Source organism: Calliphora vicina, chromosome 4 (assembly GCF_958450345.1).
Source record: "Calliphora vicina chromosome 4, idCalVici1.1, whole genome shotgun sequence".
NCBI classification, from domain to species: Eukaryota; Metazoa; Arthropoda; class Insecta; order Diptera; family Calliphoridae; genus Calliphora; species Calliphora vicina.
In genome coordinates this window covers 48,126,167-48,143,291 of record NC_088783.1, presented here as the reverse complement: position 1 = coordinate 48,143,291, position 17,125 = coordinate 48,126,167, and the positions used below count along the sequence as shown (strand labels likewise).

Here is a 17,125-nt window from a genome sequence, read left to right as displayed (position 1 = left end):
TGCTTATTTCTACACTACCACTCAATTGATTTATAGTTAAAAAATATCACTATCACTAAAAAATATTAGTGATAAAAATATAAGCTTCACTACCACTAAAGCTGATGAAAATTAGTTAAAACTATATTTTTTAAAATAATATTTAGTGCTAGTGAAATGTTGATTGCACTCAACATTTAGTGCACTACCCCCAACTCTGATTATTATTATCAAAATGTTACAGAAATGGATAACTTTCATAGGAAAATAATATAAATTTTGTAAAAATAATTTTTAGGTTGCTATCGAGTTTTCTTTGATTTACGCAAAATCAATAATTTGTTGCTTGACTGGTTTTTGAAATAAACTTTTCAATTGTGATATTTGTTTTAAAATCATGTTTATACCCAATCTGTTGCGAAGGCTATTATTGCATTAGTGTAAAGTCCAAAAGTATTAGTATCCACTCTAAATTACTTTCCATTCAACGGTGTCCATCAGTCCGTCTGGTTAGCTGGCAGTCCATATCAACCTTTTGTGCAGATCAAATTTGGATAAAATTTGGCACATACGCTTTTTTTAGCCCCAGAACAAAGACTACTGAAACTGGTTGACATCGATCCATAATTTCAACCAGCCCGGAAGTGGGTCTTACATGGGAGCTATGGCCAATTATGAATCGATCAGCAACAAATTTGTAGGTGTGCTTTATACGCCAACCAGCCAGCCAGACGTCGCATAGTGGCGCCATTTGAGTTTTTTCGTTTTAACCCTTAAATGCATGATTTTTACTTTTATTTTTCTATAAAGTATCAAATATTTAGTTGATTTTTATTTATTATATTTCCTTTAGCTTTAGTTTGATTTAGAATTTCTTTAGCTGAAACTATTCGTACTCCATTTGATTTTTCGGAATTAGAATTTGAATTAGTATCAAGCTTATATTCATCTAAAATTAAGTGGAACTGGAATGTAGACAATTGGCAACAATATGCATTAAAGGGTTAAAAAGCATAACTTTTTTACTTCAATACTATGGGAAGTAAAATAAAATATTTTTTTAAAATTGATTTTTTGTTTTCTTTTTGAAATTATCCAAAAAAAAATTATTTTTTTTTTATTAAATTTATTTTTAATTGTTTTGTAAAATATTCCAGAAAAGATTTAATTTTTTTTTTAATTTATTTTTAATTTTTTTGTAACATAATTGCTCACAATCTGTAAAAGAAGGTATATCTAATGGGTTTTCACGGTTATATGTCACAGAAAATGATTCTGAGTCGATCAGTATACTTTAAGGTGGGTGTTATAATCATGTAGGGTATACTTATTCTCTCATATACTAAGTGTAGGTTATTATATGGTCGAAAGAAAATAAGTTTATTAAAATTCGCAATATTCAAGGTCGTACTCTAACTGCTTATTACACATCTGAACAAAATTTAGCTTTATGTGGAAGCATTTTTTGTTTACTTTGAAAAAAAGCGTTTCTTATGTACGTAGTTTAGGGGAAAACAATTAATTATAAGTGAGAAAACAGATCCAATGATTTAAACAGAACGAAAGAAAAACAAAAGAGAGCTGCGGAGGCTGGAGAGCAAATGAGCTATGATTTAGTTTGAAAATATACTACAAAAACAATTCATATTGGTAAACTTTAAATATATTTGATTTTTTTTCCAAGTTTTCATATTTAACTTTAGATTAATTATTCAAGCTCATGGTTACACCCAGATACAATTGTTAATAACTTCATGTGTTGATTTATCTATAGTAGTTTTAAGTATAGAGCATATTGTTTGAATATCATTTAAAATGATATCAATATTTAACCGTCTGGCTGTAACTATTGTAAGCTACAAAAGAATAAAGACAACGTGCACTAAAACAATGTTTCAAATAATCTTAAAATCAATAAGACAAATTAAACTGTAGACAACAATTGTTTAAATAATTGTTGAAGTATTATTATTTTTCACAGACATAAATTACATATTTGTTTTGAGAAATGCGTATAAAAAGTATATAAAAATTAATATTATTTAACTAAGTAGTTGACATGTTTGCAGTTCAGTTTCTACTAATATTTGCTATTACTATAGAGGGATTGAGGGGGAAACTCAGATTTTAATTAAAATTTGATTTTATGATAACATAATAAATAAATAACATTTTAAAATGCAATAAATATTTTATTTATTTTATTTTTAATATATAATATGTTCCATAAATTTGTTTTGATAATAAACATGTTTATTTTTTGATTAAATAATATTATATCATTTGGGAATAAAACAAATATGTATAAAAAGTGTTGAAAAATATTTGCGAATTCTATTCAAATTTAATGACGTCTATAATTCAAATACTCCCTCTACAATGACGACAAAATGTTTTCAATAACAAAGAGTTCAAATATTTAGTTAAAATGTTTTTAACAAATAAAAAATTTGGAAATAAAATTTGACAAATTAAATAATACAAACCATAGATAAATACACATAGATCGGAAACTCTCCTGTCAAAGACCTAATTCAGTTGTCAGAAACCTAAGTGGAGAGAATATATTAGTAAATAAAACTGTGAACACAAAAACCATTCTCGTAGGTGTGATTTGTTGGGGTACATTTTTTGTTTGAGTTTTTTTTTTCTAATTTCCGCTCTATGTGTATTTCTCTATGATACAAAATTCTTACAGAACACTCGTATTGCAAGAAAATACGTAAATAAAACAGGAAGCGTATGTTATTTAACTTAGAACCACTTGTTGACGTTATACGATTCAGCATTGGAACACAAGTTGGGATATTTAGGATTGGTGCCCGTTTTGCAGAAAGTAGCAGGCTTATCACAGGTGGCATAAATAGGGAAATTTATCATGTTGGTGGTGGCATAATTACAAGCCAACAGATATGAGGTATAAGGCTTATCGGCAACAGAGTATGTAGAAATAGCACAACCCAAACGAATATTACGATCAGCCATCATCACAGTGAAATGACCAATTTGCCTTTTTAAAGAATAAAATAACAAAGAAATATCATTAACACAAGTCTATGCAAAACTGTACTCCTTCACTTACGGTCCTGAATAGTTTTTGGGATATTTATCAATAAACGCTTGTTTAGTATACTTTTCTTCCTCAAACCATAACCCAATAGATTGTGTTATTCTAGCTGTATTATTAACTTCACCATAAAAACCCATTACAGCCAGATTTTGTCCCGAGTATTGGAATTTGTCAGTGTTGCGACATTTGTCATGTTGCATTTTACATTGTTTAACATTGTAGGCAGCTACGGAAGCCAATTCATCATCCCATTGCATGGTGGCCATGCGACAAGCTGGTTTTAAATGCGATACTCCACCTCCGGCTACAATATTACGCTTCTCATTATGGCCCTCAATCAAAAGCTGTTTCATGGACTCGGTTACGGTAACCATGGCAGCATCTGGCTCACAGTTTTGAGAAAATTTCTTAAAAAAAGTGTTATATTAAAATAGTTTCTAATATTTGAAAATTTGTAATTTAACATACTCCATTATTACCACAGGCTATATGGGTTACTCCTTTAACATAGTTACATATGGATTTGGAACAGTAATCTGTTGCGTTGGAGCTTACAATAAAAGCCACAAGACACACAAATATTGAAAATGGCTTCATTTTGTTATTAATTTAAAATTTCAATTGTTAAACCTATAGAGTTATGTTAATAATTCTAAACTATTTAAGATCATAAAAAATTGGTTCTTATATATAGATAGTTGTAAAAAATTATTATGTTTTGTTACTTTGAGTAAATACAGATGTTATGGTTTAAGGTAAAATTACAAGACATAAATATTTACATAAGAATATAAAACAATGACATTCATATTTTGGAGAGACTTTTAATGAAGTTTATTGACGGTTAAGTTCCTTGAACTTTTTGTAAATTCGAATTAATTAAGAATTCAAAGTATTTCGATTTTTGAAAGTGGTTTTTATTTTGCAACAAAATCGAAAAAAATTTTAAAGGCTTTCTAAAGCACTACACAATTTTTATGTATTGTGGTTCCAGTAGTACAAATATAGTCCAAATTTTAAATTCTATGGAGAGGTTTTTTAACAAAAAAAAAAATTAAGTGAAATTACGTTTCTCCACATAATTAATGATAACTTAGAAACGGTTATTCCGATGTTCTTAAAATAAACTTATACAAGTTGAGATTTACATAGCCTTTAATATGTATAACCGTTTATAGATTGCGTTTCAATCGGCTTAGTAGTTTCGGAGTTATAGTAACAAATTGAAGCAACAAATATATTTTTTACGTGAAAATAACACTTTTTTTTTTTAAAAAAAATTATGAAAAATCGAAAATGGAAAAAAAATCAGATTTATTACTTTATCACAAAGCCATATGTAATAGGAACAAAATAAGATATCGATCATAAAAATCGATGGATTCTTTTAGAATTTTTGCACAATTAAGTGAATTCGCTCATTTTCACAAAATTTTAGTTTTTTGTTTGATATACATAAAATTGGGTAGTTAATGTTCTTCTTTCGATTGATTGAATTTCGAAAGCATTTTCGAGATTTTCAATATATGTGTCTATATTGAGTTTTAATCGGCTCAGTAGTTTCGAAGTTATAATAAATTGAAGCAAAAAATATATTTTTTTACATGAAATTAGCAAAATTTTACTTAAAATTTTTTTTTTTTTAAAAACCTCTTCATAGAATTTAATATTTGGACCATATTTGTATTACTTGAAATACAATACATAAAAATTGTGTAGTGGTTTAAAATGCCTCTAAAAATTTATCGATTTTGTTGACCTGTGTAATCAATTGTCTGCCAATATTTGCAAAATTTTGATTTTTTTGTGAATACCCATATTTTTTTAGGATATTTTTGAACACTTTGATCACAGACAGCCAATAAGCAGCAAAGCTTAAAAAATTCAAGAACCTGAACATTGTGTTGGAATTTAACTTGAATGTAAATGTATTTATGTTTTAAACTTGAAAAATATTTTAAAAAAATAACTATTTTTCAAACAAAAAACATATGCTTGAATTTATTTTTCCTTTTTACTGGAGAATTAAAATAAGGTGCAAATCAATTGCTTGAACGCAAGTGTAATTCAAGGCATTCCTTTTTACTGGAGAATTAAAATAAGGCGCAAATCAATTGCTTGAACGCAAGTGTAATTCAAGGCATTAATTACACTTGCTTTCAACTTGAATTCCAGTAAAAATGCTTATTAGGATCCATCTGGCTGATCGATTTTCATCATCCATTTGATTTTCGTTGTAGTTACAACAGGTTAACTTTATGCTGGATATTGGGCATCCTTAATGGATAGGACAGAGAAAAGACCGGATAATAGATTAAGTCGGAGTTTTTTCACTATTGGGGAACTATATACACATGGGTTCAGACAAGTAAAACGATTTATCTCGATGTTTAGCTCAGAAGCTACAGTCGATGAGGACGGTCTTACATGCAAGATTGTTTTCTTAATCTCTCACTAAAGAGAATTTTGAGCTTCATAAGTAAGCTCAATCAGTTAAGTTGAAGTGTACCAAAGATCCTTTGAGTGGTCGAGTTTAGGATCTCTATAATGTAATCCGAATTGTAGTTATGTCCGCCTGTTTGTCTGTTGAAATCCCCTTCCCTAAGCCCCCAAATAACTTACAAACATGATTGATACATAAATATATCGGCTATAATACTGGTTCAGTTTAAAAAAAAAAACTAAAAATTGCTGAGAAATAATCAAAAAAAATTTTAATTTTTTCACAAAAACTTTTTTTTATCTTGGTGAAGAGTCGCTACAGCCGAATATATCACTATTATTTGTTTTTAATAATCTCTGGATGTATATTGCTTTAGATGTCAGCAGCATCTGATATGAGGAATCTGGAGCTGAGGTGTTTTGAGTTGATTTAGTTGAACACCTTCGTAGATGGTATATCGTATCTCAGATACCTTTAAACTGATTTTTAAGAAAGATGTTTTTATGAAAATTACTTATGATTTGAAGATTTTTAAATTTTTTCAATTTGTATTTTTAATAATATCGTTATTTCACTAAAAAGAATACTAATTGAAGTGATCGAGCGACATTATCAGAACCCATGTTTGTTTCGTTCTGTTTTGTATAGCAGCGTAATTATTGCTGATAAGAAATATAAGTGCAATTTAAATATATATCTGAACTGAGTGACTAAGTGACTGATTCATCATAGCCCAGCTAAACAATACATATAATGAAATTCGAATTACTGGTTTATTTCGCGGCAAATATATCTACTAAAATTGTAGTTAAAGTTGAAAAACCTCGACATTTTGTTTGCAAAAAAGGCAAATAATAAATTTTGATTATTTCAAAAAAGTCGATAAAAATTTTAACTATGCGTTTTTCTTAACACTTTCGATATATAGAAATATCGAAAAGTCGACTATTAAAAAATCTTAAAAAAATCTTGTTTCAACTATAGAATCCAGTTTACAGGTGTTTTATCGCAACTTGATCGTATTCGACCTTATCGAATACTTTGTATATCTTTACAATTTTCCTTTTAATTTATGTCTAGGGATAAGTTAAAATTTTAATTATTACGTTAAGTGTATATTTAATTATCTTCTTTTTGATTTTTTTTGGTTTTGTTTAACTTTTATACGATAAGTTGTTTTGTAGTTTTAAGTTTCGATTTATAAATTCACTTTTGGTTTTAATACTTTTTCTGTGTTTTTTTTTTTTTGTAAAAACTTGTGATTAGTTCAGACTGTTGCTTTTCTCAACTATCAACTTTAATTTCAACATTGTCGAAGTTAGCTGCAGTTAGTTATTGTATTTTGTAGTTGTTGGGGTTGAAAGTGATGATAATTTAAGGTACTTTTTATCTATCTAATGACAAATTATAGTACTTTTTGGAAATTATAAATTATACTACTTTTTATGAACCTAACTACAGTTATAATTTTAAAAATTTTGGGTGTATGACTTAAAAATACGAGAATTATAATAGATGGCGTATCTTTTGAACACGATTTTTGTTTTTTAATATCTTATATGTCATTTTGAAGGGTATCTGTCATTTATTCCTAATTAGTTATTGAACGTTATAGTGAAAAAAGCAAGGTATTTTTTGCTTCGATAATGTCGAATTTTGTGCCAACAAAGCGTCATATGCTGGAAGTTTCGCTTGACTTCTGTAATTATACAAAAAGTGCCGCTGAAGCACACCGAAGCTTATGGTGAATGTGTTCCATAGGTTTTAATGTGCGAGAGATTGTTTTTTGGTTCAGAAGTGTTGATTTTGACACGGAAGACAAAGATCGCCCAGGCCAGCCAAAAAGTTTGAAGACTAAGAATTGAAGGCATTACCCCATGAAGATTGTTGTAAAACTCAACAAGAGCATACAAAATCCTTGGGAGCTACTTAATCAGCAATTTCAAAACTTTTGCAAGAAACAGGATTTATCCAAAAGCAGAGAATTTGGGTACCATTCGAATTGAAGCCGAGAGAAATCGAAAGAAGATTTTGCATATCCGAAATGGTGTTTGAACGCTATAAAAGATAATCATTTTTGCACTGAATCATTACATGCGATGAAAACTTAATTCATTATGATAACCCGAAGCGTAAGAGATAATATGTGAAAACAGGCCATCCAGTAGAATCGACATCAAATCTATTTCAGCAGCTTTTATGAGATTCAATCTAAGCTAATGTATTGCCTAAAATATGAAGAAATATTTACTAAATATATTCGTTATCTCGAGATCTGCTCTGAATTTGTATACCCTCCATCAAAAAAGATGGGGGGAATATTTTGTTTGTCATTCCGTTTAAAATATTGATCACAGACCCAAAAAAGTATATATATACTTTGAATGCTTATGAAGTTCTAAGACGATCTATCTACATATATCCGTCCGGCTGTCCATCTATCTGTCTGTTGAAAACACGTTAGGCCCCAAACGAAAGCAGCTAGCTGGCTGAAATTTCCCTAAAATACTCTCAGTTGATAAGGTGTCCCCTCGTAATATTGTTTGAGCTGTCATAAATATATTGTTTATGAGGCAATCCTGATATATTTTTGCATAAACTAGTTCTAACTACTCTGAAATTATACTGTAAATATGGCAAAAATCGGACAATATTTGTCCCTAGTCCCCATACAAGGTCCCCCTCCGTAAATGACTTAAACATTCATAATTGTCTTATAATATTTTACACCATTTAAACCTATATTTAAGGCAAACCAAAAAAATTTAAAATTTCTAAGTATTTTCAAATTTTATATTTGAAATAGTTACGTTATTGAAAATTTTTAATTCTCCCTATACTTGAATCAAAAACAAGTGTATTTATTTGATTTGATTTAATTAAAAATAGTATTCTGATTAGCTACTTAAAAATATCAAGAAGATTTTATCAAAATATAAATTTATGCTTGAAACTCTTATCACAAAAATCGTGTGCACAGTAAAAATATAAAGTGTCAGCGACCAAAGGAAGTTGTTATCAATTTTTTGTTTACGCCTTCATAAAATTAACCCCCCTTGACTGGTCTTGACTAGTCATAAATTTGCTAACATAAGTACAAATTCTTATGGGTGGATGAATTTGTGTAGTCGCTGTTGTTTTCTTTTTCTAACAGCGTTGTCAAAACATATGTTTGCCCAACTACATATTAATACAATTAAATATCGTTTTCTCACAAAGAGACGGTCAATTTAAACAAGTAAGGGAGCTATATTGGGCTGTGCCGAATCTTATATACCCTTCGCCAAATTATACTTCAAAATAAAAATTTTAAATATTTTTAGGTAAACAAAATTTATAATTTTTTTTTAAATTTTTTAAATTCTAAGATTTTTTTTTCAAATTTAAAAAAAAAAATTTTGGTTTTTTCAATTTCTTTTTTTTAATATTTAGCGAAAAAAATTTTGGTGAAAAAAAAATCGGGTTAAAAAATATTTTTCCGATTTTGACCCATTGTAGGTCCAACTTACTATGGTTTTATATACGTCATTGCAAAGGTATTTGAAATATCTCTCATTAGATATCCATATTGTCTATATTAATGACTTTGTAAGATTTGACCAGATATAGGTCAAAAATAGGTAAAAAATCGATGTTGTCCTGGTTTTTCCCTCATATCTCAGCCATTTGTGGACCGATTTTGCTGATTTTAAATAGAAAACTTCTTGAAAGCATGCCTGACAGCACTATTGAAGATTTGGATTTGTTTGTGATATTTTTTTAATTTTTTGGAATAAAAAAATGTTCAAATTGTTTTTTTTTAATTTTTTAAATTCTAAGATTTTTTTTAAATTTAAAAATTTTTTTTTCGTTTTTTAAATTTTTTTTGTAATATTTAATGAACTTTTGGTGAAACTTACTATGGTTTTATATTTGAAATATCTATCATTAGATATCCATATTGTCTATAGTAATAACTTTGTAATCCAGATATAGGTCAAAAATCGAGGTTGTCCTGGTTTTTCCCTCATATCTCAGCCATTTGTTTACCGATTTTGCTGATTTTAAATACAAAACTTCTCAAAAGCATGTCTTACAGAATTGGTGAAGGGTATAAAAATGACAAAGAAAACTATAGATATGAACATCGACACGTTTTCCCCACACAGAAGAATATGAAGAAATTTATGTTTGTAATTCTTTCGACGTTTTGCTCTTGTGTGAAGAAAACGAATGTGTGGAATATTATGTCAATTTAATGTTTTTCAATGGCTATAATTTTATTAAACAAATTAAAAATAAAATTAAAAAACATATAACAAAATTTAAAGGCAAATATTAAAGTTAATAACGAACTAAGGATATTTATTAACATTATATGACTCCGAAGTGGAGCACAAATTCTTATACGATGAATTAGTGCCAGATTTACAATCAGAGGCAGGCTTAGCGCAGCTTTTATAGATGGCAAAACCAATCATATTGGTGGCGGCATAATTGCAAGCAAACAAATAATTTTTATAATCTTTGCCAGAAACGGAGTATGTGGAAGCAGCACAACCCAAACGTATATTACGATCAGCCATCATAACAGTGAAATGGCCAATGGCTCTGAAATATTGCATTTATATAAGACAATGAAGCAATTTACAAAAAATTTCAACTTACGGTCCTTTATAACCCTTGGGATATTTATCTATAATAGACTGCGAGACATCCTTTTTCTCCTCATACCATAATTCAATAGATTTTTGAATTCTGGCAGTATCATTGACATCACCTGTGAAACCAATTGTACCCAGATTTTGTCCAGAATATTTAAAGCCATTGGTATTGTGACAATTATCATGGTTCATTTTGCATTGCAAAACATTGAGTTCTGCCAAAGAGGCCAATTCATCATCCCACTCCATAGTGGCCATGCGGCAAGCTGGTTTAAGGGATTTATCTCCACCACCAGCAATAATATTACGCTTCTCATTGTGGGCCTCGACAATGAATTTCTTTAAAGACTCAGTTATATCTCTCCTTTCGGCATCTTCAGGACAAGCAGAAGAGAATTTCTGCAGGAATAAATTAAATAATTGTTTTATTATATAAATTTTAATTTATTTTAAGCCACTTACCCCATTATTATTACAGCCAATATGGGTAGCGCCATTGCCATTACAAATTTTTTTGTTGCAATAATCTGTAGCTGTCACAGCAGCTGCCAAAGTCACAAAGCAAATAACTGCCAAGAATTTGTTCATTTTTTTAATGTTTTCTTTTTTTTGTTTTGAGAATTCTTTGAGTTTAGATAGGTATTCAAAACTGAACTGATGCTGTTATGTTAAAATTTTGAGGTTTATATACTTAAATTTTAAAGATTAATTTAATGTTTCAGTTATTATTTATTTTAGTTACATAAATAAATATGCACATGTGTTTAATGTAAGTTCTACATTTGTTATAAAAAACTTAGTTTAATTTTTCTGTTTTTTACAAACTTTAATCATTTTTCAAAACTGTTTAAACAGCCAAATAAATATTTACATTTTAGTGTTAAGTTAATGTTTTATGTTTATATAATTGTAAATATTTTGATTTTTATTTCCTCTTTTCTTACTTAAACTGCTGTTTCCGAATCATTCGTCTACATAATGTCAAGGTTACAAAATTTGGTCGTTTTAATGATTATTTATGATAGCGCACAGTGGTTTAGAATCATATTATTTTGAAAATAATTCAATAGCTCGTAAATGGTTATAGATATTTTAATGATATTTTACACAGGCAGTGCAGAGATCTTTCTGAGTAGATTAGTCAAAAAAAATATTTTTTATCCGAATATCAGAATTTTTTATTTAGATCTTACTAATAACGTTTACTACAAAATCTAGTTTAAAAGATATTTTAGGTTGAAACATTTTTTTATTAATTTGTTTAACGACTTTTTTTGTTGTAACACTGGTGGAATTTTAAAAGAAACGCAAATAAATCTGTAACTATTAAAGGGATGTAGAAGAAGTTTCGTTGAGCTTAAATTTTAAATTCGGACTTTAAAGACCAAGGAAGGCTAACTCTCAAGGTCCAAACTGAGTTGCTATGAGTAATTAAAAACCATGAGAAATTTTGTCTCGATCTGATTTGAAAGAGTTTAATATATACAAAACCTTATAGAATAGATCTACAAAAACATCATTATAGCTATATGTACAATTGCGAGCATAAAAAATGCAACGCTATGCTATGTGAACTTGAACTGGTATGATTTTTCTTATAACGGGATCCAATTCTCCTCATCTTCTACTTTGGTATTCGTGGTCATAGTCAATTATTGTATGACATTTTGTCCAATATTTTTGTAGGTAAGGAAAATTATAAAATTGGTGCGAGCAAAAAAAAAAATGCAACTCTAAGGAAATTTATTTAATTTTTAAAATTTGGAAAAAAATAATTATAAAAAATTACTAAAAACTATAATACAGTTACAATACTATAATTTACTGTTAATACTAATAAATTCAAGGACATGAAATCTACAAAGGATGGTAGAGTTAACGAATGATGCATTTTCCGTTCTATATGGTGAATTATTCGAAAACCAAGAAAATTTTAAGAATTTTTATTTATTTCTTTACTAATTTAAAATCTTGCCGATATTCTCTATGAAAGGGATATCATATAAATGGGGTGGTGTGCCTAAAACTGAGTGCATAAGAGCTCAAGATCAAAAGGACATGACTAGTTAATGTTAGAAGGGCGTTGAAATTGAATGCTAAAATAATATTTTCACAATCATATGACATCATATGGTCTTTAAAAATTACAAATAATGAAATCGTATATTTCAATCAAATCCATTTCAAAACTAGCCATTAAAATTATTGCGGCACTCTAATCATAATATATCTATATCTATATTTTTTATAACGGAATAGTAGCATGGCGTTTTTTCGTATAAAATGTTTATCCTTTTGAATTTTAATGTCCTTAAATTTGTTTGTATTAATAGCAAATGATGGTAATGCAACATTGTTATAGTTTTTAGCAATTCTTTTATAATTATTTTTTTCAAAATTTTAAAAATTAAGTAAATTTCCGTAGAGTTGAATTTTTTTTGCTCGCACAATTTTACCACTGTTTTTACTAAAAATTTTCGTAAAAAAAAATTTTTCATTACATACAAAAATATTGGTCAAAATGTCATACAATAATTGCCTAGATCAATAAGAATATAAAAACAGCAGATGTGGACAATTGCATACGTTTTTGAGCAAAATCAGTGCTGTTGAAAATCACGTAGCATAGCGTTGCATTTTTTATGCTCTGTGTAACTGTATGTAGTTTATGAGATATTCGGAAATGAAAACTAATAAGGATTGAGAGGATCTTAGAAAATTCTTAATATGCATAAATGTTAATAAAAATTATTGAAATTATTATTACAATTTACAAAAAAAAAATTATTTTTATAGTTCTAATCACTAGTGATGAATTTTCGAACCATTTCCGGAAAGACTTTCATTAAGGTTTTATAGTACATTCTGTCACTTTGTTCGAACAGGTAGTCCATCTCCGTTTAAAATCTACCATACTTTTGGACACCTTTTTTTGTGCTCTTCAATTCTCTTTTAACAAGAGCCCAATATTTTTCCACTGGTCTTAGCTTCAGGCAGTTTGGATGATTGGCTTCTCCTGGTATAAATACCACATTATTGTTCTTTTAGCATTCAAGGTCTTGCTTACCATAGTGACGGATGCCAAATCAGTCCCAAAATAAGTGGACACATTAAACATACCTTGATGTATATTTCGGTATTTATTAGAATCCTTTGTAACAAATGTTTGGCTTCTTTTGCCGCAACTGCATATTACTTGCCATGCCAAGAACTTTTTGGGAAAATTGTTTACTTTTGGGTCTTACAATTTTCTACAACATTCCCTTGAGCATCAGCAACATAAAAATATTGACCCGGAAGCTGTGAAAAATGTTCCATACATACGTTTCATCACCCATTATGCAGTAGGTATATATTTTGTATAAAATTTGACTTCAATTTCCATTCTCTATCTTTGGCCTCTAAATTTTTAGCAGATTTCCAGTCTGGAACCTTTTGAGCATTGTATGTTTTAAACCTGCATTGGCTTTAACATGTCGTACCAAATGGTCCAAGTACTGAGCTAACCGGATTGCTTTTATTCCGGAGCACTTTTGAAAATGCTTTCTATTTATTGGCTTTAGAAACATCATGTGGACCATTCCTTCTACATGAACCAGGTTTTCTATCAACGGACAAGCTCTACCGATACTGTTTAATAACATTGGAATCAGTTTGACGGCAGACCTTTGATTGTTTCGCCAACTTTTTGTAGGACCAAACTGGGTTTTTTGAAAATATTTAATAATTTTAGTACACACTTTTTTCTCGTCTATCATTTTAATCAGATTAACAACAAATGTACATAATTGACATTAAACATAATAACTGATATGCTTTACAAATGTAACTTGATAAAAAAAAAATCAAATTAGAATATTATTTTTGGGCGTCACAAACATCAGCACAAACACGGAATACCCTATAATACACTATGGTGGTGTGGTGTAGGATAAAAATAGATATGTAGGTATTTTTAACCTGTATAAAAACCAAACTAAAAATAATTTTTAAAATTTAGAGAACTTTAAATATCAAATGTTATAGAATTCACATACAAAGTTTTACAGAAATTTAAATGTTTTTAATTAATTTTATCTATACATAGATTTAATTAAAACCATAATTAACATCAAACTGTTCATAGACAGAGCACAAGTTGGGATATGATGGATTGTTGCCAGTTGAACATTGACTAGCTGGCCAATCACACTTAACATAGATGGGGAATTTTGGCATGTTGGCGGCAGCATAGTTGCATGCTACCAAGAAAGCCTTATAAGATTGGCCAGGAACGGAATAAGTGGAAGCAGCACAACCCACACGTATATTACGATCAGTCATCATAGCAGAGAAATGGCCAATTGAACTGAAAAATTTAAATATAAATGTAGTTAGTTCAGTTACATAAATATATTTCAATTTCTAGAAAATTTGTTTAAACTTACTATAACTGAGAAGATGGGAATGAGTCCATATATTCTTGTTTGGATTTAGCCACTTCGGAGTACCACATTTCAATGGCTTCGTTGAATTTTGCTGCACTATTTAGTGGTTCAAAATAACCCATCCAGGCAAGATTTTGTCCAGTATAATGGAAATCTGCAGTATTGCTGCATGAATCATGATTCATTTGACATTTTTTAACATTTAAACTGGCAAAATAGGCCAATTCATCATCCCATTGCATGGTGGCCATGCGGCAAGCAGGTTTGTGATTGACATCACCTCCACCAGCAATGAAATTACGTTTGGCATTATGGCCATCAACAATTACATGTTTTAAAGAATCGGTCATGGGCACCATGGCGGCATCGGCAGGACAAGTATAGGAAAATTCCTAAATTAGAAAAAATATTAATACATATATGCGTTGCCTAATATTTGGTATATTTAATAAAATGTGTGCTTACTCCATTATGTCCACAGGCCACATGCTGACCATAATCGCAAAGATTACTGGAACAATAATCGTTAGCCGTTATGTTACTAATAGCAGCTGCTATGCAAAGAACTACTAAGAATTGCCTCATTTTATTGTCACGTTGAAAACACTTTGTGTCTAACTGCTAGAAAGTTTTGAAATACGCTTTCTTTTTATAGTTTTAGAATTTGCTAATAAATAAATGTATGAAATGCTAGATTTTCTATATTTAAAATATTTGTTAAAAAAACATATACTTTTTTGCGATATTCTGGAATTGTAAATTATTTGTCTTTTTTAAAAGTTTAATCTTTTTATTATAGTTTGATAATGAATAACTACACCTACTGAAATTCATAGTTGATTTATAATTTGTATTTATCACTTAATGAGGCAAACAATTCTCAACAACATTTTTTTTTTTTTTTTTAATTGAGATCGAGTATACATAAATAACTTTCATATAGACATAAACTATGACCTAATTTCATTGCGATCGGTCATAGCTTTCATTTAAGGCCCACTTCGAAAATCCCTCACGAATATAAATTATTTAAATTTTAAAAGAAAAATGTTTTTGTTCTTTTACTTAGTGTAGGGTATTATATGGTCGGGCTTGACCGACCATTCTTTCTTACTTGTTTTAACATTTATTTATGAATGGAAAGGAAATGAAAATAACTTTATGAAATAAAAACAGCAATATACAAATGACAATAACGTTCACAAGTTTTTTTGTGGGTGAGATCGGTCCATAATTATTCATAGCTCCCATATAAGACCAGCTTCCGAAAATCACTTTAAAGTGAATAAATCTGTTAAAAATGATGGTATACATACAAAATTCATGATAAATAACTTTTATATAGACACAAATCACACGACCTAATTTCATGGTGATCAGTCCATAATTGGATTTGTAATCCAGTTATTGAGCAAAAAAGGTGAAAAATTGGTAAAAAATTTTAAAAAAATGGGCATTTTTGAGATTTTTAAGGCACTGGATGCTCCTTTTTCGGGTAGGTATGTTCCGTACTTTTTTTCTACTATTCAATATCTACAACTTTGCTTCAGCCACAAAAGAGATATTCCGTACGGTATACGAGATATAACCGTGCTAAAATATAGAAAAAGTGATAAAAATCCACCTTGAGGAAAAAAAATTCGTATGGGCATTAAATGATGCAGAAGTTCTTATTTTTGGGGCTACTTTCACGTGCAATTGTCAGAATTGAGTCCCAAAGCAATGAACTGAAAAATTTTGTACAGTGTTATACATTCAATTTGGGCAAGAAATATACCATTTTAAAGGGATTTATTCACTGAAGTGCAGAATATTGAAATCGGTTCAGTTTTTTAGGAGTTATAAGCGTTTAAAGATGTTACTAACACATATGCAAAAACGTGTACATGTGAACCTTAAGCTAAAATGTAAACAAAGCAATGAGTGTTTGTCCAATTTGTTGTTGTAAATAAATAAGAGAAACAATTAAACAGTATGGATTTCGTTCTGTTTTAAGTGAGAGTTGTTATAGAAAACAAAGAAGAAGACTTTAGTAATTTAAAGACACAAAAATATATTTTGAAGGTGTTTTTTATTTTTTAACTCAAATATGCATAAACAAGAGAGTTCGTTTGTGACCAGGTCACTTCATTTGTTTTTCGGGTATCATCATTTTTGTTTGTTTTTGTGTAAATAAAAATAATGGCGTCCTTTTTTTGGAAAATTTTCACTCCTTGTGGTGGTTCAACGCACCTAAAGATGCGAATTTTGAGCACATTTTTCTGTAGAGCAAAAGCGGTTGCATATATTGCAAATCTGATTTCACCAATGGATTCTGCATCAAAAATTAATACAATTGATGTTTTTTGAATCCTTATAAATAGTTCCACAAACCCACAACAGGGGCGCAAATATCATAAAAAAATAAAAAAAGAATTTTAGGTTTTTTAAACATGCACGATGAAAATGCATTTTAAGCTTTTTCTAAATATTTTGTGAACTATAATTGCAAGATTCTTCAAATTAGTCTAAATGTCTCTTTTATAATTTTGCATAGTTTCGTTGAAATTGTTCGGGATTGGAA

General features: G+C 29.2%; 3 protein-coding genes across 3 annotated transcripts; all 3 read right to left on the bottom strand.

Moving 5' to 3' along the window:
* Window positions 1-2,611: 2,611 nt before the first annotated feature.
* On the bottom strand, window positions 2,612-3,646 carry LOC135958413 (antigen 5 like allergen Cul n 1-like). Its single transcript, XM_065509318.1, has 3 exons — window positions 3,518-3,646; window positions 3,062-3,456; window positions 2,612-2,989 (listed from the first exon to the last, which is right to left on the bottom strand). Exons 1-3 carry the CDS (start codon window positions 3,644-3,646, stop codon window positions 2,734-2,736), a joined length of 780 nt encoding a protein of 259 aa, XP_065365390.1. The 3' UTR covers window positions 2,612-2,733.
* Window positions 3,647-9,826: 6,180 nt separating this feature from the next.
* Window positions 9,827-10,723, bottom strand: LOC135958412 (antigen 5 like allergen Cul n 1-like). The gene is made up of 3 exons (XM_065509317.1): window positions 10,598-10,723; window positions 10,140-10,534; window positions 9,827-10,082 (listed from the first exon to the last, which is right to left on the bottom strand). Exons 1-3 carry the CDS (start codon window positions 10,721-10,723, stop codon window positions 9,827-9,829), a joined length of 777 nt encoding a protein of 258 aa, XP_065365389.1.
* A 3,501-nt stretch (window positions 10,724-14,224) lies between these two features.
* LOC135958411 (antigen 5 like allergen Cul n 1-like) lies at window positions 14,225-15,152 on the bottom strand. The gene is made up of 3 exons (XM_065509315.1): window positions 15,028-15,152; window positions 14,563-14,954; window positions 14,225-14,483 (listed from the first exon to the last, which is right to left on the bottom strand). Exons 1-3 carry the CDS (start codon window positions 15,145-15,147, stop codon window positions 14,225-14,227), a joined length of 771 nt encoding a protein of 256 aa, XP_065365387.1. The 5' UTR covers window positions 15,148-15,152.
* Window positions 15,153-17,125: the final 1,973 nt, after the last annotated feature.